This window comes from Lycorma delicatula, chromosome 5 (assembly GCF_047948215.1).
Source record: "Lycorma delicatula isolate Av1 chromosome 5, ASM4794821v1, whole genome shotgun sequence".
NCBI classification, from domain to species: Eukaryota; Metazoa; Arthropoda; class Insecta; order Hemiptera; family Fulgoridae; genus Lycorma; species Lycorma delicatula.
The window spans coordinates 73,079,247-73,107,148 of record NC_134459.1 but is presented as its reverse complement, the minus strand read 5'-3'; the positions used below and the strand labels follow the sequence as shown (position 1 = coordinate 73,107,148).

The window sequence follows — 27,902 nt, the reverse complement described above, 5'->3', positions numbered from 1 at the left end:
CATGTCTTTTAGTAATCTTTTTTAAATAAAATTTTGAATTATATCTCTGGATAGTTTCGAATGATCAGTTGATAAATTATTAACTATATTATTTCAATTATTTACACATATAGATAATTATTTTAATTTTTAATCATATTTTGTTATAATAAATTATATATCTTTCAGCATTTATAATCGGTTTTTATACGACTGCTCAAAAAGTAGTTAAATATATTTAGTTGTATGAATGTTTGTTTGTTCTACCTTAGAGGTTCAACGGCTGAACCGATTTAAATGTATGTCTCCGCGTTGGAATCGTACAACTTATGTTTAAATAAATTTAAAAAAATCTGATATGAACATCACATGACTTCCTTGTACGCCTATTTAATTACGTACACGTAACTTTAAAATTACATAAAATTTTATTTCACTAATAACTTCTGATTTTTTTTTAATATATATATTTTTTTATTGTTATTATTGAATTATTATTTATTGTAAAAATCTTTTTATAATAACAGGTTAATAATTATTAATAAATCAATATATGTAAATTAAAAAATCAAGGAAATGAAGTCGAATTCGAACTGATGTGCCTTCCACTTTGTAAGATCGAAATATTTCATTAATTAAACTTTTATTGGTCTATAACTCTGGAATAAATGAAAATAAGTACCACTTATGATATATCGTTGAAAAGCTCTCAATAGGGCTTATTACTGCAGTTACTAAAAAGTCCAGAATTCAGATGTTTTTGGATTTTGGGTTTTTTGGGCATTTTTGGTCAAGTCGATTGCAATTAAAAGGGGAGGTGCACAACTACATGTTACAAAAATCCTAAATCCAAAATTTCAACATCCTACGACTAATCATTTTTGAGTTATGCGAGATACATACGTACGTACAGATGTCACACCGGAATTAGTCAAAATGGATACTTCTGTTGAAATCTGAAAACCGAAATTTTTTGCGATAACAATAATTCCTTTACTTCGTACAAGGAAGTAATGAATTAATTCATTACTTTTAACTTTTTTTTATCTATTTTTATAATGAGTACGTTGCAATCTTTTCAACTACTATACAATAAGCAACCCCTCTCTCGGGTCAATGAGATAAGGATGATATGTATGACACGTAAATAATGTGTAGTCTTGTGTAGACTTAGGCCATAGATGTATGATTAATTGAACCCCATCAACTAAATTACATCGTTATCCAGTTTTTGGTATTCAGATCCGTATAAAAGCTAGTAGCTTTTGAGGGTCGAATCTTAGTGATTCGACCCTCAAAACCTTCGACTTCTAAAATCAACTGTTAAACAACTGATTTGCGTCGACCAGTAAACCACTAGACTAGCCCGATTGGTCAATTTTGCTTTTAACTTTTATTATTATTTTGTTCGAAACAATTTTTTTTTGTAAAATAAAATGCTCTTAATGAAATTCAATGCTCATATAATTACAAAATATGACTACTTATAATCAGTTAAAAATTAAAAAAAAATCTAAGAAATTTGCTATTTAATTTAATAAAAATTTTAAATTCAAACTTTTTAAAAATTGTAACGAATTCCCCAAATAATTTTTTTTACTTTTTCAATTAGCCGAAGTGAAGAACATACTAAGAACTTATTAATTACATTTGTTTTAATGGAGCTTTTAAAAAAGTAATATTTGTTAAAATATTTGTATTAACCTTTATTTTAGTTTTTAAAATAGTTTTCTTTTTAAACATTTGTTTGTACGCTTATTATTACGAAACTTTTAAATTGAATTTATTTTTTAATAATTTTTATTAAATTTATCTTTTTAATTAAAGTATATTCACAACTGTATATTTAATTGCTTGACCATACGGTTTTCTGGATCTAATTAAAACATGTGCAGAATGTGAAATAAGTTACGAAGTTTCACTTAACAGTATTTTTTTCGTTCTACTTAGTCTTATTTTGGTTACTGGAGAAATTGCAGACCCAGCAGGCAATTTCTAATGCCATCTATTACAAAGACTATCTCCATTATTATTATTATTATTATTATTATTTTAATTGAATACTGTGTCGACAAGTTTGTGTATTTTATTTATGATATTTATCTATTTTTATACATTAACATTCATAAAGTTTTACAATTATATGTGAGCAATTAGTTATAATATTTTTAAAATATTATAACTAATTTAATTTGGTAACTTAATTATAATTTAATTTAATTATATATTTACTAACTTTATTTATTAATTTAATTATATCCAACCTTTAATTTACTAACTTCAACAGTTATAGTAGTAAAGCAGATTACAGCTCAGATATACCCTTCGTTGTTAAAAAAATGTAAATCTGTATGCTGCGAAACATTATTAAATATTACTTAAACTGCAAAAGGAAAAAATTATAATATTAAGGATAAAAACGAGTAAGACAGGAAAGGAACTACAAGAAAACTTTCCTAGGGAAGAATACAAAATTTAATACGGTTAAGTTGTGGGAAGCAAGAAGGAACATGATAACAAACGAAAATATGTCTGAAACGTTTGAATAAATAGTCGAGTTAAATGTTACCTAAAATTCGTAATAGAGGTAAGAAAACAATCAAAAGAATTGTGGCTTGGCCAACAAACGGAAAGAGGAAGAGAAAAGTAAAAAAAAAAAAGAATAATCAGTGTGTTGGAAAAGGTATATAATAAAATAAAAAGAAATTTTATTTTCTAAAGTAGAGAAATGAGGAGATAGAATGGTTTATAAAATTGATGAATAATTAAAATACTTAATATTGTTTTCCTTTCCTCTAAAGAAAGATTCATCAAAAAACGGAAATAGAAGTTTTAATTTGTACTTCATTCATTTTTGTCACTTTATTATTAGTATTATCACGTAAATAAGTTAAATAATTTCATTGGTGACCATAACTTGCTATGAGTCTTTATTATGTGTTTTATATATATATATATAAAACTAATTAAATATATTTACTCACCATCCTAACTTATTTATTGGGTTCTTGGATAAGCATATTCCTAATCTCCTGTTGCAACAGATATATATGGAAATGCAGCGCTCAAATTTGAGCCGTGAATTTGTTAAACAAGTAAATAACCCAGACAATTTATTTCTAGTTGAATTAAATTAATTTTTGAATAGAATTAAATTCTGTTGAATGAAGAAACTGCTCAAACCGGCTTGTACATAAATTATGATTGTCATCTAGACAATGATAAATTGATTTAAAAAACTTATTCTGTCCCATTTCCCAGAAATAAAAGTAATTTTTAATACTGTTTGATACATAGTTAACGCAACTTAGGCAAGCTTATTTAGCTGATCGGGTTGGTTTAGTGATTAACTCGTCATCGCAAATCAGTTGATTTTGAAGTAGAGAGTTCTAAGGTTCAAATTCGAATAAAGGTAGTAAATTACTTTTATACTGATTTGAATACCAGATCGTGGATCCGGTGTTCTTTGTTGGTTGGGTTTCAATTAACCACACTTCTCAGGAATGGTCGACCTGAGAGTTATAATATTGCACTTTAATCACATTCTTACATATCATCCTCATTCATCCTCTGAAGGATGAAAAAAATATATACAGGATAAAAAATATATAATAATATTTATAAAATATATGCATTTGTTTAGCCTCCGGAACCACCTTACGGTGGAGGCTAATCAAAAAAGGAGAGGCAAGCTTATTGAAACTGTGACAATATTAATAACCTTTCCAAATATTCTTAATTCTTTTTTTAGTTGATACACCAATTATTCTATTATAAAGGATGTAAAAAATATCGGGGTTTTAAAGCTATTTATTATCTCTTAAATTTGACTTAGAATAATTAATCACAAAGGATTTTCTTATAGTTAAATGTAAGCATCTTTCGACGCAGCAAAAATCCAACCGATAGAAAATTTCATCCCGTACTTAAACCAGCATGACTGGAGTAATCGGAGCGACAGCTTCTTCAATCCTATGTCTCAAAATGGGTTGTTAAGTAGGTAGTGGAGGTACATACACGAAATCCTTTATAAAATGCCAAAGGATAAAAATCACATGGGGTCAGGTCGGGAGACATTGGAGGCCACCGCATACGAGCTCTAGAATTATGCCGGGGATGAGGTGTATCAACCTGTTGCCAAATAAAATTCTCTGGTTTATCATGTAATTTGAGGGGAGAGGATGTACACACAAATAATAACGCAGTACATACAAATAAGCAGCTTCTGTTACGCTTGCTTCAGTGAAATAAAACCGCTCGTAAATTTGCAGTCTAGATATTGGACATCAAAAAAATTAATTTTTGGAAGCTGCCATCATAATAGTTATGGGGACTTTCTGACCCCCAAGTAGGAACATTATGTGTATTATTTTTTTATCAAGATGAAATGCTGATTCACCACTAAACACAAAACAATCAAGCAAGTCAACATTTTCATGCTGCAATATTTCAAAATAGGCACTGTCTAGTTGGTAGGCTTTAGAGCATATAACAAATATAAACGATACGGACCTGTACTTAAGCGTTTCCTTACAAAATTCCACACTGTCCATCACGGGCATTACTAGTTCGCAGCTGATCTTCATAAAATATTTTTAGACTGCATAGGAAAGACTCCCTGACACGTTCAACATTTTCTTCAGACGCCTTTGATCGTCCCGTATTTTCTCTTTATTCAGATGTATTTTTGATGAGATGGTAGACGATGAAATGAAGCAACGCTATGTTCTTCTTAAATCGTTATATTTAATTTCTTGTCACCCTTGACATTTTGATTGAATTACAATAGTTACATTAAACTTAACAATATATGACACTTTAGTCATAATTGAACTTGAACATTAATATGCAACTATGGGTCCCCTTGGACTGAAATGAAAACACGACCGCACTCCGCGGGATTCTGACGTAGAATGGTCGTACGACCTTAACTCGCCGGTGAGCGCTAGCACCCACTAGATCGCAGCACCGGACGGCTTGACGTGGAACGGAACACAGACATTCGGTCGTATGAAACTGATTATACCATCGACGAATGTTTTTGTCGCTTGGAGGATCACAATTAAAATTTCTGCGGATCGCACATTGAACTGTAAAACTGTAACCATAGTTTCATATTTAGTAAATTGCAAAACACAGAATACTTTGTATTCAGGAGTCGCCAACTTTGCTAATGGCATTCTCAAATAGAAAAATATAGAATCAATCGATCCTTTTTATCTTTAATTCTAGCCCTAAATCATCATTGTACACCTCATCCGAGCGATGTAACAAGTTAAAACTTCTACATTCTTTCTGGTACGGCCGTATATATATTTATTTCTCTACTTAATATTGTAGTCCTAATCATATTTAAATTATAAGTTGGTTATTTTTAAAAGTAAAATATGTATTAATTTATTTTCTGATCAAAGAAAATTCATGATTTTTTAAATTTTGTTTTTTTATTTAAAGATCATTAATTAGTTTTATGAATGTGTTTTCTAAACTTTTCTTTGTATGAAATAATTGAAGATTTTCTCTTTATCATATCCCACACATTTTTACAAGCTAATAAATTTGTTTAGGGTGTAGACTATAAAATATTATGCATAATATATAGGGAAAAGGAATAATTTGACTGTAATATCAAATGTAGAACATATGAATAATATGTGTGATGGATGAGACTGTGTATTATACGAGTGCGTTTGTATATGTTGTGTAGGCTATGTACTCTTGTGAGGTACTATATTCTTTTAAGTGCCTATAATGTAAGCCCTGAAGCAAATTTTGTCTCTCTCTAAACTTTCTAAAAAATTTCAGTCAGTTTGGGAATGAATATAAGCTTCAGTACATTACAAGGTGATTTTCTTTGACATCTACTGGAAGAAATTTTTGACTAAACAGAATTTAGCCTTGAAGCAAGAGATTTCATCTTAGATATTAGTAAGGAGAAAACTACTTTCTTCTTATCAAGCGATTTAATTTTTTATTGTTTCGTTTATGTTTTAACATAAAAGTAATTCTTTCATTTAAAAGAACATAAAGATATATTCCGAGCTGATTACCAGTTTGTTATATATGAAGTTATTTTAAATTTAAATATGAATTTGTTTATTATATGATGTTATTATACGTTAATTAATGAAGTTATTTTAAAACGTAAAAAGCTGTCATGAAAATCGATCACTTAGAAAAGGAACGATTTACTTATACTTTTTACATTCATTTTCTGAGTAAAATGAAAACGTAAAAGGTTTATAAATCAGCTAAGTAAATAGGTTTTAACAATATTCCGTTATCGCTTTATGCATCGTAATATTTTTTTGGAGATTAAAATCTTTGAAAGTTAGAAAAAAATAATAAACTGATTTTAAATTATTTTCATTTCAATTTATTCTTTTCTATAGTTTTATACACTTGTGAACATCAATTTTTAACTTTTAGACTCATAAAAGGCTCTCTTTAAGAGACTAAAAGAAACATTTATGACAGAGCCTGGCAGATTAGGGCTACAAAATGTACGAATGTCTTCCGTTGACTTAACAACAGAGTTTTATTTTTGAATTCTTATTTAATATTCTCCGTTTTTTTTTTCAATTTGTATCTCTTATTTGTGATTTTCTAGGTTTTAAAAATATTTTTACGAATAAAATCGGGAGAGATTATCAATGCAGCCTTTTAATACATTCTATAGAAGATGTTTATGCTTTTACTCTTCACAAAATGGAACTAATTCAATGATTTTTATGTTGTAGGGCTCATTACTTTAACTTTTCTTATATTAGTAAAAAGGCACATTTTTTAAAATGAAAAATTAGATTCTCTATGAAAACAATTTTAAGATCTTTTATGGATGATTATAGCGTAACGACGCAAATTGTACATTTTAAGTACTTCAAGGGAAAATTTCAACAAAATTATTCAGTAAACATAAGATTAAAAAAATGTATATATATATATATATAAATTGCCTTATTCCAGAGTGCCTTAATTGCGTTCAGTAGTATTTGTTTAGATTATATTACCTGGTTTGTTTTTATTTGTAATCAGTCGAATTTTAAAATAAAAGAACCACATAAAAAAAAATTCGGGTTTAAAAAATGCCAATTTTTAAAGGTAGATCCAAATTAAGTATTTGTAAATTATTGAGAATTTCTTTAATATGATTCCAACTTCCAAAGTTTTCTACTTTTATGGGTAGTTTAATTAATATCGGGTTTATTATAAATAAAGCTTATTTTGTTTTTTTTTTTAATAATTCAGTTTTAGGTGATGGAAAGAATACAGGATTTTTTTCTGAATACAAAATAAATCTTAACCTATTTCTTCGCTGAATTGAAAACTTTCTGTTACTTCAAGAAATGAGTTTTGTCATAAACAGTAAACTAACAACAAATTAATCGGCCTTTGTTTCATTTTTTACAAAGGTATATTTATTTTCTTGTTTGTTTTTTTTTATTAAGAAGAATAATCCTAGGTTTAAACGAGATATGAAGTTATTCTTAAGGACCTTATTCATTTTCTTTGAGAACACTGCGAAACATTGTCCCGAATACTCATGCGAAAACGTTTTTTTTCTATGTTTATTTGAGATTGACAAAGTAGCCGTCTTTTGTACGGTTTTTTTAGAAAATAAAGTGCTTTTTTTTTAATAACTGCATTTTACTTTTAAAGTTCCTTTTGTATATTTTACTAATAACCTCGTCAATGACCTAAGTAGTGGTCCATAACAGAAATTTCTTTGTGTCAAGTAAATATAATAAATTTATTTATTATTATATGACATGTAATATTGTCATTTTACATGTATCCACTCATCGATACGAAAAAACATATCAGAAAGACATTAAAAAAACGGGCGAAGTAACATACACACGCTTCACTTTCTTAGATTGAAATGAGCACGCTCCGGAACTAGAATATTTTACTACGTTAAATTTTGGATCATTAATCAAAGAAACGTTTCTGGCAAACGATCCTTGTCACGATGTACTTCTCTCCAACTCTAACATGCTTTAAAGCATGCTCGGTGCACTTGCTCTTCAAAGAGAACTTTTCGCATCTTTGTAAACAAAGCTTAATTAGTTTTTCATTTTATATAAATTAGTAATCATGAAGTTTGTAATTACTTGAGATAATAAAAATATTTTTATTTATCGTTAAGCATTCAAACTGAAATCAAAAACTAAAAAAAAATATTATTTTGATTTTATAATTTAATTATAAAATAAATTCCATTGTTTCATACAATTCCACTTTAAAAAATGTATAATTTGTTTTCTTCCGTTAGGTAGATTTTTTAAAATTTCTATTATATAAATTAATAAACATTTTATGTTTATTAAATGGTGGGAACATTCCAGATAAATTTTAATTTAAATTTTATTTTTTGAAACATATTTCTTAAATCTATAAATAAATATGATCCAGGGTTTTTAACTTACCCAGCGAAAACGAACAAAAAATTCGAATGGAATATTTAATACCAATGTAAATTTTGTTATCCAAAATACAGAACATGACTTGAAGTCGAAATTTAGATTTGTGGCAAGTAGTTCCACTTTCATAATTTTTTTTCGTTTTAGGTGATAATTAATTAAGTGACAAAAAATAAAATAAAAACTCCTAACTAGAGTTTATCACTAAATTTTCATGGACAACTCATTTTGATTTATTTATTGTTTTATCTGTAATTTATATTACCAAAAAAAGAAAGCCAATGGAATCGGTGTTGTTTGTTTCGACAAATTTGTGTTTATTTCCTGTTAACTAAAATAACAACTGTTATTGTATTTTTATAACAAATACTTTTTCGACAAGTAAAGCAATGACATCATAAAAAAGTAAAAAAATTTGACTTATAAAAACAATAACGAATGAAAGAAAGTGTAATATTAAATGTAATAAAAATTAAAAATTTGCTTGTAGAACCTAAAACAATGGAAGATGGTATCGTGGGATAACCGTGAAGACTCTTTTGTTGTTTAAACGTTCTAACTATTGCTAGAAAAAGAACTGAATTAGAACTAAGCATTCATTGTTACAAAGTAAATGGTATTTTAAATTAAATAAAGTTTTCGTATCCAGTAACTGAAAATCAGGTTTTTATTGATAAATATCATTATTTCTACTTTTACATGTTTAGGCTTAATATCTAAGAAATATATTTATAATATTTAAAAATATATCCGAGATATCTACCGAGAGGGGAATTTACAATTCCCCCTCACGGTAGATTATTTTGGATTCTGAATAACGAAAATTTTAATAAAATTACAAATTACCTTTATTAAAGGCTTATACACAATAAATATTATTATTTGGAAACGGCTGCCAGAACATTTCAAACGATTCAGATTTTATTTCTATAAAAGATTTTTTCGATAAAATGTACATAGTTCGTAAAGATCTAAAAGATAAATGAAAAATTTAAACCTTTAAAGGCTGTAATATAAGTTATATCTTTTCTTTCTTTCCATCACATTCTGAAATGGAATATCTCTTGTAATGAATATATTATATAGAATCATACAAAATACTGTAGATACAAAACTTTGAATATTGGTTGAACATAAGAGTATTAAAATGATAGACGTACCGATTCGTTTTACAAAGTGAAGACAATGATTTTATCAATAACTGCTCTACTATATTGAAGTTTCATCATACGATTCGTCATTGTTAAATTTATATTTTTTCTTATTGATGGAATTGAATAATTTGATCCTTTGAATAAAAGAGAAAATAAAATCAAAAAGAACTTGATTTATTGACAACTTGACTCTTTATGTGTCACATTCTTTAACATTACTTTTTATTTTATTTTCCATTAAACTAAACTCAGGATTTTCTTTTTCCATAATGCATATTTTTTGTATTACAGAAAAATGTACTTGTATTTTATATCTATATAAATAAAAATGTAAATATTCGTTTGTTCAAAATCTTAAATTTCCGGAAGTTCTTCACAGACTGCTTTGAAATTTTGAGACAACATTATATTTCAATACGCCTGTGTTTTTAAATGCTTAAGATGTCACACCTGTGACAAGTAAAAACATTATTTTAAAAAAAATAAAAACAGCGCCATCTGTTGGACGTAAAAGCAACACACGCTGTACTGAATATTTTACGATTCCATTTCATTATTTCCGATATGTGTGGCCGTTATAGAATAAAAAACTACTGGGCCGATTTACAGGGGGGAAACATCGAAAAGGTAAAAGGGAAGAGAGGGAAAATGGGAAAAAGGGAATATGGTAAAAATGAAAAAGGGAAAGGGAAAAGGGAGAAAGGGAGAAAGGGAAAGGTTAAATTTTGTTAAGTTCCTTAATGCTCATTTTGTTAATGTTTTATAAAACTTTCAATTGTGTTCATTTAATCTATCGATATATATATATATATATATATATATATATATAGCCATAGATAGATTAAATGAATACAATCTAGCAATAGAGAAGCATTGCCGGGTTTGCTATTCTATGAATAAACTTTATGAAATATTTTATTTTCCTGGAATTATAGTTGTAGAACTATGCTGCAAGAAAGTATTGTAATCAGTCAAAAAATGGGTATGGGTTTGTTTTTAATTTCTCAACCTTTCTTTCTTGTTTTTTTTTTGTTTTTGGGGTGCCTGGGTCATGACCCAGGCACCCCAAAAACAAAAAAAAATGGGAGGTAATGTTCGTATGTACATGTGTTGGCGTGTTAGAAGCTTAATAACTTTTGACTGGGTAAATCGATTTTGATGAAATTTGACAGAGATTAGTGTACTGTATCGGGAAATTTGTTGGTAAATGTTTGGTATCAGTATATGTAGAAGCTGGGGTAGATATTTTCTTTAGGGTTAGTTTCCTCAAACGTTTGCAAACATAACCCTATTTTGTATTAAGATCAGTACACGTTTATCTTAACCATTTATAAAAAACATTTGCCCTCCTAAATTCTACCTTTCTACAAAAGGTCTAAAAAGCTCTTATTTAATATACTAAACAAATCAGAAAATTTTCTTTCGGGGGGATTTTGGTGGTGGAGGAGCTAAGAAACGTAAAATATATCGATTTTTTTAATTTTTTAAACGTATTTATGTATCATTATTTTTTACTATATAAGAACAAATAACCAAAGCCAGAAAAGTACAATAACTTTGTTGTAAACCTTTTTACTTCACTTATAATCCGCTGTTATAAGATTTTTACTTCCTTGTACGAAGTAAAGGAAGTATTATAATCGCAAAAATTTCGGATTTGAAATTTCAACGGAACTTTCCATTTTGACCATCTCTGAATTAATTTTGACTACTTTCGGAGTGACGTCTGTACGTACGTATGTATCTCGCATAGCTCAAAAACTATTAGCCGTAGAATGTTGCAATTTTGGGTTTAGGACTGTTGTAACATCTAGTTGTGCACCTTCTCTTTTGATTGCAGTCGACTGGATTAAAAGTGTCCAAAAAAAGCCCAGAATCCAAAAACATCTGAATTCTGGACTTTTTCTTAACTGCAGTAGTAAGCCCTTATTGAGAGCTTTTACTCTCAATAAGTACCTAAAGCGGTACTTATTTTCATTGGTTCCAGAGTTACAGCCAAATATTAATTTAATTAATGAAATATCTGGATCAAGCGGAAGGTACATCCATTCGAATCAGACTTTCTCTTCTTTTTTTTAACTTTTTTTTTTCATTTAAATATATTGATTTATTAATAATTGTTAACCTGTGATTATAAAAACGTTTTACGATAAATAATAGTTCAATACCAATAAAAAAAAATCAGAAGTTATTAATAAAATAAAATTTTATGTACTTTTAAAAACATGTAATTTAATAGGCGAAGAAGGAAGTCATGTGGTGTCCACATCAGATTTTTTTCTTTTTTTCGTGTTTCTTTGGTTCTGCAAAGAGTTACCTATAAATAAGCAAACATTATATATAATTTCTCTCTACATTATTTTAACCATGATTATTAACTATCCTTTAAACGAAATATAACTGTATCGTGCTATTTATGATACTAGACGGACCACATTTAGCTGTTTAATCCTGTTTACTACCTGAAATACATAACTAAAACAAATCTATTAGAGAATGGATGCATTCCTGAGATGTAATATATTAACAGGTTTTTTATGAACTTACAGTTAGTAAGATTCCAACTTTTACAAATGCCAAAGTAGGTATATCTAAACTTATTCTTTTATATCCTCTAATTGTGTGTAATATTTTATTTGTAGAATGTAGCACGAAGGTCTCCCGGGACTTTCACTTTTAACCTTTTCTAATCGTGAAAATAATAGAAAAAATTCATATAAACGTATATTCTAATATGCTAAATTTACGAATTACTATTAATGAAAAATTTCGCTTGGATTTCTGCTATCCCGGTGAAATGAGCTCGTATTGAAATTTTTAGGACGCTAATTAAGGGATAGAATTAGTGACTTTTTGTGGGTTTTGACCTAAAAAATTGAATAAAATTGATCAGAACCGTCTCTGCAATATTTTTTTTTGAAATATGGGGTGAAAACTACACATGGCGGTAAAAAACCCTGTTTTTATGTTTGGTGTACAATAATTTTGTTAAATGGGTAATAAGTACGTAAAACTGTTAAACCAACCTTGTAGAGAATTTTGTTCTGAACAGTATGGCGCAAGATAAGTTGAATAAAACAAAAAAAAGTTGGAGAAATAAGAATTTTATTTAGAAACAGGATATTACTACATTTATCAGAAATGTTCGTATTTAACAAACACCTAATTCTATTTGGTGATGCGAAAATTTTGTAAAAGTAAAATTTACTGATAAAAATTTAAATAAACTGATAATTACAACACAATTGTAAAATGAAAATAAATTAATAAAGATTACTTAGATAATATTTTTATTGACAGGAATACAATATTCACAGAAATAATCACAGCACCTAATATTCTTAATGTACCTAAGAAAATTATTTAAACGCTAATAGAGTATTGCGCATTGTTGATCAGCTGTTTCTTATAATGCTAACTTTGTAACAATAATTATTCTAATAATTTATTATATTTCTGTTATAAAAAAAAATTATTTCAGTAATTTTTATTTTACAATTATGTAATGCTCAGTTTTATTTAAATTTTAAATAGTAAAATTTTATTTTTAGAAATTTTTCGCATCACCAAATAGAATTAGGTGTTTGTTAAATACGAATTACATTTCTGACAAATGTATAAATATACTGTTTCTAATTAAAATTCCAATTTCTGTAACTTTTTTTTTGTTTTATTCAATTTATTTTACACTTGATCAGAATAAATTCTTGCGTAATTTTTGTTTAAAATTTTTATGTGTTTATTACCCATTTAACAAAGCTATTTTACGTCAAACATAAAAACCAGGGTTGTTACCCCAGTTTATTGGTTTTAACCCAGATTTTTCAAAACGTACTTGAGATACGGTTCTGGAATCTATTTTATTCGATTTTTCAGGATAAAAATTATTAGGAATCACTAATTTTCCCCTTAATTAACATTCTAAAAATTTCAGTACGACCGCATTTCACCGGAGTACCTGAAATGCGAGGAAAATTAATCACTTGCTGTAACTCGCAAACGAAGCATTTTAGGACATACGCTTATATCAACTTTTTCTGTTATTTTCACGAGTAGAAAAGGTTATGAAAATGAAAGTCTCGGGAGAACTTCGTGATATACCTCAATATATCTCCTCCCTATCGCGCGGCTTCGCCCGCGCTATATGGTAACTTGCGTTTCTAGTCGCGGTCTAGTTATGTATAGCTGATACAGTTATGTTCAGCCAGAACACCCCCTCCCCCATGTGTTCATTAAACTCATGTATGTGTGAATAATAATCTTATATATATATGTATACATAAAAATGAAAGTTTGTTTGTTTGTCCCGTATGCGTTCCTAAGCCATTCATCCGATTGCGATGAAGTTTGGTGAGTTGTACGCACGTCCGCGAATGTTTCTGAATTAGGTTGGACCCGCTACGTGGCGCTGGGGTCGAGATATTTCTGTTCATAAGGAGAAGAAACAAATTAGCATGGTTCTGATTTGCTCATCTTTGTTTTTTCGGGACGTGGTAAGTTTGAAGTGTGGCTGGCACTCCTTGCTCTGGCGTTTTGTTTCTGGGTCGTACTGAAATATCCAAGATTCATCACCAGTAATAACATTTTTTTAGAAATTCAGTATCAGTTTCAATTCTATCTAAAAGATCGCGCCACACTTTCACCTTGTTGTTTTTCTGTTCAACAGTGAGGTTTTATGGGACCAATTTTGCACAAAATCTTTTCATGTCTAATTCGTTTTTAAAAATTTGATGACTGTATTTTGGTTGAAATTCAATTGTTCTGCAATAATTCTGACAGTTAATCGCCGGTCTACCATATCGCTCAAAATTGTCGTCACTTTTTGACGTTAACGGTGTTCTAGAGTGTGGATCGTCCACAACTGATTCCCGGCCATCTGAAAATGCTTTATACCACCTAAAAACTTGGGCTCATGGTAGAGCGTTATCTGTATAGACACTTTTCAGTTTTGAAGAAGTTTCAGTAGCATTCTCACCGATTTTAACAAAACTTAACTGCAACGTTGCTCGTAATTAGTATAACTCATTTTTGTTACGCATAACGAAAAGTTTGTTTACGTCTCACATGGCAACATTAGACTAAAATTAATACGTAATATAAATCAGCTGTTCATAAAATCTTATGTTTACTAGTAACTTTACAGTGTGGCCACTTTGCCTGCCAAATGAAACTTAGTCTCATTACTTTATTTACAGACCTCGTATATATTTTTAATGTATTACGTAATGCAGAAGCTTAACCTTAATAATTTTAACCATCAATTTGTTAATATAATAGGCATTTTATTTCACTCCTCTGATGCAATCAACAAATATAACTTGCATAAATTCAAATTATAGAATTTTTTGTGATTTGAATGCTTAGATTATTCTTTGAGCGAGAAACTTACTTAAGTTTTCGATAATGATAATTGTGACTTACCTTTATGTATTTGATTTTCGGTAAAGGTTTGTCACTTTTCATCGTCACCTTTTTCGTTTAACTTAAATTCCATAATAAGTTACTTAGAACGTTAAGGAGAGAGTTTTATCAGAATTTACATGTAAGTTTGAGTTTGTTATCATATTCTATAGCTTTATATTTTACTGTGATTATATTTGACTGGATAGTGAAAATAATATATTTATTAAATGTTTAAAAAATAAATTTGATTATTACTTTATTAATTTTACAGTCTTTACATGTGTATTATCATAAAATTTACATTCTATAAAAGAAATATTAGATAATAAAATATAAAAAATTGTTTACAGTCTACTTAAGAAGAAAAAACATATTTACATTCAATTTTTTTTTTATATTGGCACACGTGCTTAAAGAAATTACATGTACGGTTTCGTTCGTTTCTTTGTCTTATTTTATTTAATAAAAATTCATAACTAATCCCATAAACCATCACTGCTGAGTTTTCTATTTCATTTAAAATCCAACAGTATATAAATTGATGATAATTCTTGTAAATTCAAACCGTCTTAAATATCTTTCATCAATAAAAATTAATTTTAATTACTGATTAATAAGGATTCAAGGTTGTCATTTTACATTATGTTTTAAATTTTAAATTTTTTCAATTTACCCACACAATCTTTGGCTGGTTATACACAACCTTCATAATAATATATTAGTAGAAATTTGCCTTTTTGTTTTTAAATCGTAAAAAAATATTACACTTTCTTTTTATTCGCCGTTAATAAAATATTTTTCATAATTTACTGTTCGCTTTGACGATAGCTTCGCCTATGATAATGTTTAAATTAAATTCCAATACAAAAATTAATCGATCCTATAATCTCGTCTGTTACTATATCTTTTTATACAATTTTATTCTCGTTTTACATTGAGATAAAAATCGTACATGTAATTTTTGGCCTTTTATAAAAATAGACTATTCGTTATTATACTAGTTTAAATTATTACTACGTATTTTAATTGTTAAATACAAAATTATATTTGTAATTTCTTAAGTAATAATTGGTTAATTCAATATTTACATAATTTTTTTATTATGATCTAAAAATTACATAATCATCATTTTATATATACTAATAGTCTAAAATAAATATTTACAATACCGTAGTTTTTGTAAACCGATTTACTTGCTTATAGTAAACTAATCATTTTTGTTTTTTAAATTATAGTTGTAACACTAGAACGTTTTGTATTAGTTATTTTATGAAAAATATTACATATTCAAAATTCTTTTTAATATATAAATTATTTATTTTAATAAAAATATGATTTTATTTTACATTAATACTTTTCTTTAAGCTCAGTACAATTCTAATTTACTTATCATTTATTATTTAAAAAATCAACCGTTTATAGATATGTGTATTAGATTTAAATAGAAGATCAAGTACAAAACACTTCTATCTTACTACAAACAACTGTTTCGTAGATCCAAAAAGATGAATTATCCGGATTTACGATTTGTCGGGAACTAGTTATCAATGAGAACGGTTTCTTCCGTTGGCTGTTACATGATAATAATTAATTACTTTTGATATAAAGTTACTTTTGTCTAGATAAAATATTCGTTGAATTCTCATTCGAAACCCTTAAGATAATGAATATTAAGAATATACGTTGAAGTTTATTTGCTTGTAGACACACTCACTTACTTGCAATAATAATAATAATAATAATAAAACTGAACGCCAATGAATACACTGCATAGAACGAAATCTCCAAACTTCTTTTCGTAATTTTCGACTTATTCCTCTTCGTTGAATTGACTATGGCATCATAGAAACAATATTAAAAATTATTTATAAAATCTCCATTTTTAAATATAATATTATTTATACACATCTTATATACAAAATATTTGTACAAAAATTATTTTAAATACAGTTCATATAAATATAGGTCAAATTTGAGTAAACCATTTGATATTAATTAATTGGTCATTATCTTTTTGTAGGATTTACATTTCCTGCTGAACTACTAGTAGTTGATGAATAATCACCGTAAACGTATTTAGTATCGGGAGAATTAAACATAACGTAACTTCCACTTTTTCCATTTTGTCCATTATTATTTCTATTATTATTATTATAATTATTATGATGATTTCTGTGATTATTATTTTTATCTCCAAGGGAATTTATTTCGTGTAATATTGTCGATTCATCTGGTAACTTATTTGAATTTTTAGATTGATTTTTTCCATGTTCGCTATTAAAATATAAAGCGATACCTTTATTAACAAATTGTAAATCATTATCGTTGTCATTTAGAGGCTGAGATAGTTGTGAACCAGAAGAATTTGATTCGGTTGATGCGCGGTAATGAAATCTGTCTGCACTACTTGCTGTTATTATATTTTCTGTCGTAGCACTTCCTGCAGCTTCACTATCCCCTATGTTTACTGTTTGATAAGAATATGATGTTAAAGCAGAATTTTGCTGCGGTTCTATATGATATTGTCTATTACTTTGTGCACTGGGTTGCTGTTGTTCGATTGCCGCTAGGATATCTTGTAATAACCCGTGTGATAATAGCTGCTGATGGGGTATTGATTCACCCCCTGTGGCACTGGCTCCCCCTGCTGGTTGTATCTGTAACGTATAACTACCTAATGATCCTTCAACTGGTATATTTTGAGCACCTTGATTATTTACATTCGCATAGTTTCCTAAATCTACTGATTGTGATGATTGAACAGAATGACCTTCTAATCCTAATGAACTTATTATCGTTTGCAAATCAGGGCCACCTTCGTTTCTATTCTCTCCATTGGTTATAACATTTGAATTCTGGTAACTTGCGACGGATGCTTTGCTTTGTTCTTCTGCAGCATTATTATCATTGTTTGAATTGTATTCATTTAATTGATGGTTGCTGAAATTTACATTTATTGAATTAACATTTTTTCCATCGGGTAATGCATACTTGAGGAACTGTTGAGAAGGTGCTCCATAGGTATTTGAAAGATCCAGTGATTGAATAAGACCCGAATCTGTTCCAGGACCGGATGCTGATGGTGCATTGTAAAATGGTGATGGCTGACCACCCGAATGTCCAGGAGGTGATAGATCAAAAGATAAAGACGGAGATATTTGGAAAGAACCTTGATCTATTCCTTCTAAACCACCTTGTAAAGATGATAAATGATTATCGTTTCCAATTTCCGGAACACTTGGAGGAATATATGTATTTCCCTGGAAAGGTTTGCCTGGTCCTCCACTATTATATTGTGCTGATTGTCCAATAGCTTCTATAAGGCCTGCTGGAACAGGATCTCTAAATTTTATTGGTTCTTTCGGTTGGATATTAGGGCCTTCAACTTGTTGACCTGATGGAACCCCGTAAGATAGAGCTGGATTTGCAATCGAAGGACCACCTGCTGGAGGAGGAGAGAAGTTATTTGAATGATCACCCTCATGAGCTATGTTAGGTGGGGGAGTTCCGCAGCAACCACTTATTGGAACACCAAAGCTTCCAACTGGAGTGTCGTCACCAGGCGGTCCGTATGAATCTTCTGGTTCTTTTGAGGGAATATATGAAGTACTAGGTGGAGATAGTGGTTCTGCATATTGTCCACTGAGCACATTTCCACCATTGAATCCTCCTGAAGATGGAGGAGCACCGTATGAATCACTTGGAGGAGCGCCGTAATTATCACTTGGTGGTGCTCCGTAATTACCGCTTGGTGGTGCTCCATAATTAATCGGTGGTTTTGGTGGACTAAATGATCCATTAGGTTTTCCAAATTTAGAAGGTCCATGCGAACCATTTGGTTTTGGTGGCCTAAATAAACCATTCATTTTTGGAGGTCTGAATTGCAGCCCACTTTTCGGTGGAGGTGGTGGTGGCCCTAAGTAGGAGGAACCACCTGAGGGTATTGAAGATCCAGATATGGGAGGTCCATATTCGTCGCTGGGTGGACTATAAGATACACTTGGTTTGCTTGAAGGAGGTGTTCCGTAAGATGATGAAGGTCCGTTAGATGGAGGCAGATATTCGTTGTTAGGCTTTGAAGTAGGTGGTCCATATGATGATGAAGGTTCATTAGATGGCGGTAAATATGCATTACTTGGTCCAGATGTTGGTAGTCCAATCGATGACGAAGGTCCGTTTGATGGCGGTAAGTACGCATTACTTGGTCCAGACGTTGGTGGTCCGAATGGTGATGAAGGTCCATTAGATGGCGGTAAGTACGCATTACTTGGTCCAGACGTTGGTGGTCCGAATGGTGATGAAGGTCCATTAGATGGCGGTAAGTACGCATTACTTGGTCCAGACGTTGATGTTCCGAATGGTGATGAAGGTCCATTAGATGGTGGTAAATATGCATTACTCGGACCAGATGTAGGAGATCCATATAATCCGCTTGGTGATTTACTAATTGGTGGTGGCCCATAAGAATTACTTGGCGGGCCATGTGAAGGAAGAGATCCAAATGAATCACTTAGTGAACTTACCGAAGGTGCTCCGTATGTATTACTCGGCGGAGGAGGGGGACCGTATTCATCATCTGGAGTGCTTATCGATGAAGGAGGAGGACCGTATGAGTCACTCGGTGGTCCAGCTGAAGGAGGGGGTCCGTAGGAATCTGAAGGAGAAGGAGGAGGTCCATAGGAACCACTTGGCCCTCCAGACCCACCAATATCACCATGGAAACCATTTCCTCCGGATCCTCCTAAAAATCCAAAGTTACCATTTCCATTACTGCTAACATCATTATTAGGAAGCCCATATGATTCACTTGGAATACCAACAGTTTCATGTGAAATAGTTATTTCTACCCCTGGTTGACAGCAGCCTTGATCGCCATCTACAGAATTCCCTTGAGAAGGAACTCCATAAGATGAACTTGGAATTGGTGGTGGTGGACCTTCGTAACCGGAATCTGGTCCTCCATTATGTCCTGGTTCGGGAGCACCATAACTATCACTTGGAGGATGAGCAGAATACCCTGGCGGTGCCGGAATCGGTTGCCATCCATCATATCTAATATCAGGTGGTGTTGGAGGTGCAGGAACTCCAGGTGGTCCGCGTGGACTGTCAATCACTTGAGTTTTTTGATGACCACCGTTAAAATCAGGAGGCCCATATGAATTGCTCGGTGGAGGACCATATGAAGATTTTGGTGGTGGAAGGGGATGAGGTGGTGGACCGTAATCAGATTTTGGAGGCGGGCCGTAATCTGGTTTTGGTGGTGGACCATAGTCAGGCTTAGGGGGAGGACCGTAATCTGGACTTGGAGGAGGACCATAATCAGGACTTGGAGGAGGACCATAATCAGAACTTGGAGGTGGTCCATAGTTTGGGCCTGGACTTGGAGGTGGTGTAAAATCCGGACCTATACTCGGAGGTGGTCCATAATCTGGTCTTGGTGGAGGTCCAAATGAAGGTTTGGGAGGCGGTCCATAAGAAGGCTTTGGTGGAGGTCCGTATGAAGGTTTAGGAGGGCCATAGGACGGCTTCGGATGTTTTGGTGGACCATAGGATGGTTTAGGTTTTGGTGGAGGACCATAAGTTGAAGGAGGTGGACCGTACGAAGGCTTTGGAGGCGGTCCATATGATGGCTTTGGTGGGGGTCCATACGTTGATTTTGGTGGTGGACCGTAAGTAGTTTTAGGTGGAGGCCCGTAAGAAGGTTTTGGAGGCGGTCCGTAAGATGGTTTTGGAGGAGGTCCGTAAGATGGTTTTGGAGGCGGGCCATAAGATTGTTTTGGGGGACTGTGTAATATTTTTGGTGGTGGAAGAGGAGGTGGTCCAAAAGATCCTGGTGGAGGTCCGTAAGACGGTTTTGGTTTTGGAGGAGGTCCATAAGAATCAGATGGAGATTGAAGTGGACCAGCTTGAAAATTTGGAGGGCCATACACTGGTTTTGGTCCGCTGTACTTTCCGGCTGAAGAAGGTGGAGGTGCATACGAATCTGGAGGTAAACCATAAGAATCAGATGGTAGCGGAGCTCCGTATGAATCGCTTAATCCTCCTGGTGCTTCTCGTCTAACAGGTTGATCATTGGATTCGTTAGCTTGAGAATCTTCATGATCGTTTGGTTCCGGCGTACTTGATGACACTTGAGTTGCCTCCGTCGAATTTCCAGATGTTACTACTGCTATTGAACTATTACAAAGTATAGTCCAGCATAGAACCAGAAAGGATACCTGAAAAATAAAAATTCATTATTAATGAAACGTTTTAGCAATCTAAATAGTCTCGTGTCTTAGAAATAGTCATCGTGAAGTTTTATCATGTACTGCCTAATAAAATAAAATTTTAATATGATTGTGCTTTTAAATTATTTAATTTAAATAACAGTTTATTTTGCAACATCAATTACATATCAAAATTTTCTTACATCAAAATTATTTACATTCCCAAGACTTACGAGAGAACTTACTAATTTTGACATATAAAAAAATAGTAACCCCATCAGTGTTTCGATAGTTGAAAACCTGTCAAATTGATAAAAAATATCCCATCATATTCTTTGTGTACAATAAATATAAGCTTGTATTATTTGATTATTACACACTTATAATAGTTAATATTTATAAATAAGCATGAGTTATATACGTTCGTTTCGATAATTTTTATTCTTTACTCGTTGAATGACAGAATGAACACGTTACCCACATAGCGATAGATTTTAAATGTTTAAATTACTATTTAAAATCTATTTTTTAATCTTTTTCGGCATTCTATGTAAAAGCCCAAATCTTCTTTTACTTCAATATTGCCAAACCTATTTACAAAACCTATAAATCACTGTCTGGGTGTGTGAAAATTAAATATACAGCCAGTCGAAATATGAAGTGATTAAACAAGTAAAATTGTTTTCAAGCAAAATTTTTATAATTCTACATAACAAGAATATCAATATGTACATCTATTATTACACTACACAATGACGTTCTAGTTTTTACGTTAACGATGTTCTAAAGTATGTTCTACCAATGATTCAAAGACAAACGTTTGGATATTGTGAGAAAGTGTATTTCCTAAATTATTAAGAATTCCTAAAATTTAACAAAAAGCTTCTGGAGGAAAAGCTATAGTAGCAGAAAAGACTGGTAATTAAAGATATTTATACTTTATCAAATTTTACCATTTTCCTTATTATTAATGGTAACTAGCCGCAGGTTTGTGTTCTTCTCTAAGCCATCTTAATTACGATAAAAAATATTATTATTTAAATAGCTTGTACTAGTTGGTACTTTAAGTTATAAATCAGAATAAAACATAAAAAAAAAATTATATATGTATATAATATGTTTAATTAAAATAAAGGAATTATTAATTTATTTATTATAATTTTTTGTACTTGTATTATTAAATGGATAAAATAACTTGTACATATACAGGATATTTAAACGCTTAAAACTGCCAAAGTATGCTTTCACCTCCAACGAATAGTAGGCTAACCGATACAAACTAAAATACTTTCTTATTTCCCACGTTTTAATCAACTCTGATTAAAATGTAGTTAAAACTCTGATTAATGTTCTGGATAGAACTTTGTAAACGATTATTGTAAATTGATTACTGTCAAAATTAAATAAACTTCACAAATTATTAATTTGTATTAATGCTAATTTAATAATTACAGATTTTGCTGTATAGGCTAGCTCCATTTAATTATCTATAAATAGACAACTGTACTAGAAGAAAAACGTCTTTAAATGAAAATATTAATATATAAAACAGAAAGGAACGAGAAAATAGCCTCAAACCAGTTAAATTATTAATATCAACTGATAATTGGCAGTTAACCTTCTATTATGCTAATTGTACTTTGCTTCGTTATTTTTGGGCAGAACATTACGTTTTTACTTAAATCATTTAATTTGAAAGAAGAAATCAGTTTTCACAGTTGATTAAAACTGTTTCGATACCCTAGCACGAAAAGTAAAGACGTAATTTGTAAAGGAAAAATTAAAATATTGAGGCACTTTTATTATTATTTTTTTTTAACATGTTTGGTACTGATTAACGTTAAAACTTCATTAAAAAAAAATTATGACGTTTTTATATTTGAAATTATCGTCTACAGAAATAATTTTTTGAATTGTTGATCAGAAATTTTTATTCATTAAAAATTATTATTAAAGCCACTTTAAATTTTATTATAAATAATGGGATTGTAAACTATTTAATTGTCTGATTCAAAAGAGAGCTATAGATACATTTAATCTCGATTTTATTATAGAGGGCTCTGAAGTAACCAGGTTAAATTAAATTAATGAAAGTTAGTGTTGTCATAAATACCGTAATATTGGATAATTATATTATTTGTTTTATTATTTTTCTGAATCCGGCAGTATAAGTGTAAAGTAAACAACATATTGCAGAAAATGTAAAATATTGTTTTTACTTTTTAGAAATTTTGTAGCCTAATTTATTTTGTATATATAAACTATTTTAAACTAAATAAATTGAACTAATTAATTTATAAAATACATTTAAAAGGATACCTTCCAATTAACCTAAATGGCAGTACTTTTTTATTTTTTTTATTATAACTACACAACAATTTTACAATCAGTTCGGCAAGATAACTGAACAATAACTAAATAAGATCTATTTGGATCTATTAGGATGTAACATTTCACAGACCCAGCGGCTGGTGACTTAACGATAACAACGAAACGAAATAGAAGAGCACTCTGTACAGTCAGACTATAAAATTACCTAATTGAAACGATAAGGCAAACCAAGAATACTGTTCCTCAGCAATCTTGAACAATTACTGACCATGCGATCCTATAAATTGATCGTCAAATAATGGGTGCTGATCCAAACGATTTTGATAACGTAGGCTGACCAAAGAGATTTCCTGCGGAACGGTTCGCAACTTAAGATCATTATACACAATGCTATTGCTTATGTACCAGAGTATGTGTAGCATTTTTCGCAGTGTTTTTGTCTGGTAGCGTTCAAGTATGTCAGTACTGGAATTGCACACCGTACCCCATAATTCAGTTCAAATCCAAACATAATTAGAAAAAAAACAAAATTTAAATCCAAACATAATTCAGTTTTGAAGTCCAAACAGACTTCAAAACAGATTTATCAATAATTTACTTACTGAAATACGAGATCTATGCCCTATCAGCCAGTACATGCTTATAAACTTGAGATGCAACTGTTTTCGCTTAGATTTGATGTGGATCCCCCAAGCAGATCGTCGGTCAAGATGGAAACCCAAGTATTTACAGTCCTGAGATCTCGGAATCGGAACACTGAAGAAAGAAACAGGAGGACAGTGTTCCTTAGGAAGGGTGACGTGATTTGATTTTGTTTCGTTTATTTATATCTTCAGCATGTAAGCCCACGATTCGAGGAAAGTGATATAATCTTGAATAAAACTAGACGCAGGATCTTCATGGACAGCAAGAATTGCAGTATCGTCAACAAACGTTGCAACTGTGGTATCTGACGTAATTGGCAAGTCAGCCGTAAACAGAACATACAAGATGAGTCCGAGAACGCTTCCTTGAGGTACCCCTGATTAAATAAGGAAAAAATCAGTCAAAACCTCTCCATCTTTAATCTGATAACACCTGTGTTCCAAGTAATATTTTAGCACTACGTAGAAAACATGCGGTAAAACCTTTTTTTGGTTTATAAAGCAACTCTGCATGCCAAACCTTGTTAAAAGCCTGACTGACATCGAAGAAAATTTCTGAACAGTAATGTTTCTCGTCTAGAGCATGATTTATAACGTTAAAAATCTTGTTCGCCTGTTCCACAGCAGCATGTTGCTCCCTAAACCCAAATTGGTGAGCCGGAATTTGACCGTCCACAAACTGCTTCAGTCTTAAGAACTTCTCAAACACCTTAGCGAGCGTAGGAAGCAGGCTGATTGCCCTATAAGACGTTACATTTGTCTGATCTTTTCCCAGTTTTGTTATCACATTTATCTGTGATAAGAAAGTGTTGAAAAAGAAAATAAAAAATATAATGAATAAACTAGCTCATTCCATAATACAAAATTATAAGTAATTTAATAAAGCTGGATGAATTTACTACACAAAACCAAAATAATTTTTATAACAGACCACAATTCTTGCTTGTATTCTCTGCCTAGTAAAGGTAATGAGTATAAATGTCTTCGTCTAGGTTAATTAATAGAATCGATCTCCGTTGCGCCAATGGTAGCGTCTCTGCCTTTCATCCTGCGGTCCAGGGTCGAATCTTGGTCAGCCATGGCATTTTTCATATGCTACAAAACAATCATTTCAATCTCATCTTCTGAAACAACACGTAACAGTGATCCCAGTGATTGGGGGAAAAAGTTAGTTTAATTAACCGAACAGCCTTTGTAAAATCTTAAGACGGTTCTGATTGAAATTTTGGAAGTACAATAAAGTACTAGTGTGAGACAAGGCTTGAGTGTCCCTTTCCTCATGAAGCGATTGAAATTTTATACCTTATATGCGCGACCCTGAAAAATGTCTCGGTAATGAGAGTTAAAAATTCTAGTATCTGTTAAAATTTATATTAGATATAAAATACTGATTCCGCTTCCTGGTGATAGTCACTACGAAAGAATGTTTTGTAATGCAATTTAAAGTTTACGCCCTTAAGAAATGCAACTGTATACGTACATAGGAAAGTCCTTTCTAGTTTATCCTAATTTTCTAATAAATTGCAATACTTCATTCTTTGAAGCGTTTCTTGTTTAAAAATTCATTTTATAATTTATAAATCTTTTTAATGGTATTTTTGATTTCAGATTTCATCAACTCTTCCATTTACTTGTATTAGACCATACATTATTTTTTATTTTTTTTAAATATTTCTGTACATAGTTATACCCAAATAAAAGCATAATTATATTCACATAAAAGTAAGTTGACTTGCAGAATCAAAGTAATTATGACTAAATCGCTGTTTTGTAATAAGAGTATTAAAATAATAAAGATTAACTAGTAGAATGACTTGAAAAATCTTTTGTCGACTAACTGCAAATGTATATAAATAAAACAAAATCTGTAATAAAGATGTACTGATATTTTCCTGCATTACTATACCCTGCAAGCTGCATTGGAGGATTTAAACGAAATTTTCAGAAATTAAAGGGGGAATTTTTTATTCCCCCCCTTTATTCCGAGGGAATCATTCATTCGCCCGGATTTCAACTCTTCTAATAAAAAAAACCTACTGAAATTTTTGGGATCCAAATTAAGGGGTAACGGGGGTAGTTTCTTATGTAATTTGAGCTGGGAAATAGGATAAAACAGGTCCTAGAACTTTAACTCCAGTAGTTTTTAAGATATCTGACGTAAAACACAAAATTCTGTGTCGAAAAACAAGATTTTTTAGGTTTTTAGTGCGATAGTTTTGTTAAATGACAAATAAACGGGGAAGATTTAGTAATAAAACTTGTTGAAAATTTAATTCTGATAAAATTAATATAAATTACAGCCAATAAAAAAACATCTGATGTGGATACCACATGACTTCCTTGTACGCCTATTAAATTACATATACACATATTTTTGAAATGAAAGTACAAAAAATTTTATTTCATTAATAACTTCTAATATTTTTTCATACTTTTCTTTTATTGTTGTTATTGAATTTGTTTAAAAAACAGGAAATGAAGTCGGGATTTGAACTGATGTGCCTTACCCTTGTAAGATCCAATTATTTCATTAATTAAAATTTTATTTGGCTATTACTCTGGAACCAATAAAAATAAATAACACTTATCATATATCGTTGAAAAGTTCTCAATGAGTGCTTCAATGCTTCAATGAGTTCTCAATGGACTGCACAACAAAAAGTCCAAAATACAAAGTTTTTGAATTCTGGGTTTTTTTCAATGAGTTCTCAATGGACTGCACAACAAAAAGTGCAAAATACAAAGTTTTTGAATTCTGGGTTTTTTTGGACACTTTTGGTCCAGTCGATTGCAATCAAATGGGGAGGTGCATAACTGGATTTTACAACAGTCCTAAATCTAAAATTTTAACATCGTATGTCTAATCGTTTTTTAGCTACGTGAGATACATACGTACATACGTACGTCGAACATTCGTATGTACGTACAGACGTCACACCAAAACTAGTCAAAATGAATTCAGGAATGGTCAAAATGAATATTTCCGTTAAAATCCGAACTGTATTTTTTGCTATCCTCTACTTCGTACAAGGAAGTAATAAAAAGCGTTTTAACGGTTTTTTATTACGCTAAACATGCGAAATGTAGACAGAGAATCGTATTATTCTTTGTGTGCCTAATAAAATTTATTCTTAGTATAGAAAAAAAAAAAATAATAAATAAAATTTATGAAATGATAAATGGTAATAGATGAACAAACTTCAGTAATAGTTCGAAATTCCTTGTTTCACAAGGGCATAGCATTCTAAAATAATTTTTTTTTTACGTCGGATATCGTGAAAACGCATTGAGTTACAGTTCTCCGAACTTTATTATTCTATTTTCCAACTACCCTTAGTACTAATTATCACAGACATCCTTATGACTAATTATTATTACAAAAATCCTAAAAATTATAATTATTTTTATTTATCATTATTGTTATAATATTTAAATCTGTTATATTATTAAACACACACACACACACACACACACACACACACACACACACACCCACGCACGCACACACACACACACACACACACACACACACACACACACACACACACACACACACACACACACACACACACACACACACACACACACACACACACACACACACACACACACACACACACACACACACACACACACACACACAGGCTTAAGCACTATAAATGGCCATTGTTGTAAACACTTCTTATTTTTGCTAGAGCTACATGTTTTTGTGTTTTTTTGTTTTTTTTTCCTATTTTGCTTCATATTACTCAAATGTAT

At 30.8% G+C, this 27,902-nt stretch overlaps 1 protein-coding gene and 1 long non-coding RNA gene across 2 annotated transcripts in view; one reads left to right on the top strand and one right to left on the bottom strand.

Annotated features, from left to right (window-relative positions):
* The window catches only part of LOC142324454 (uncharacterized), a 281,045-nt gene that overhangs the window by 43,195 nt on the left and 209,948 nt on the right, over window positions 1–27,902 (top strand). The window lies entirely within an intron of this gene.
* LOC142325078 (uncharacterized) overlaps window positions 16,262–27,902 on the bottom strand; it is a 116,746-nt gene continuing 105,105 nt past the window's right edge. Inside the window, exon 2 of the mRNA XM_075366404.1 lies at window positions 16,262–21,177. Coding sequence (XP_075222519.1) covers window positions 16,966–21,177 — 4,212 coding nt within the window. The 3' untranslated portion in view covers window positions 16,262–16,965. The remainder of the gene's footprint in view (window positions 21,178–27,902) is intronic.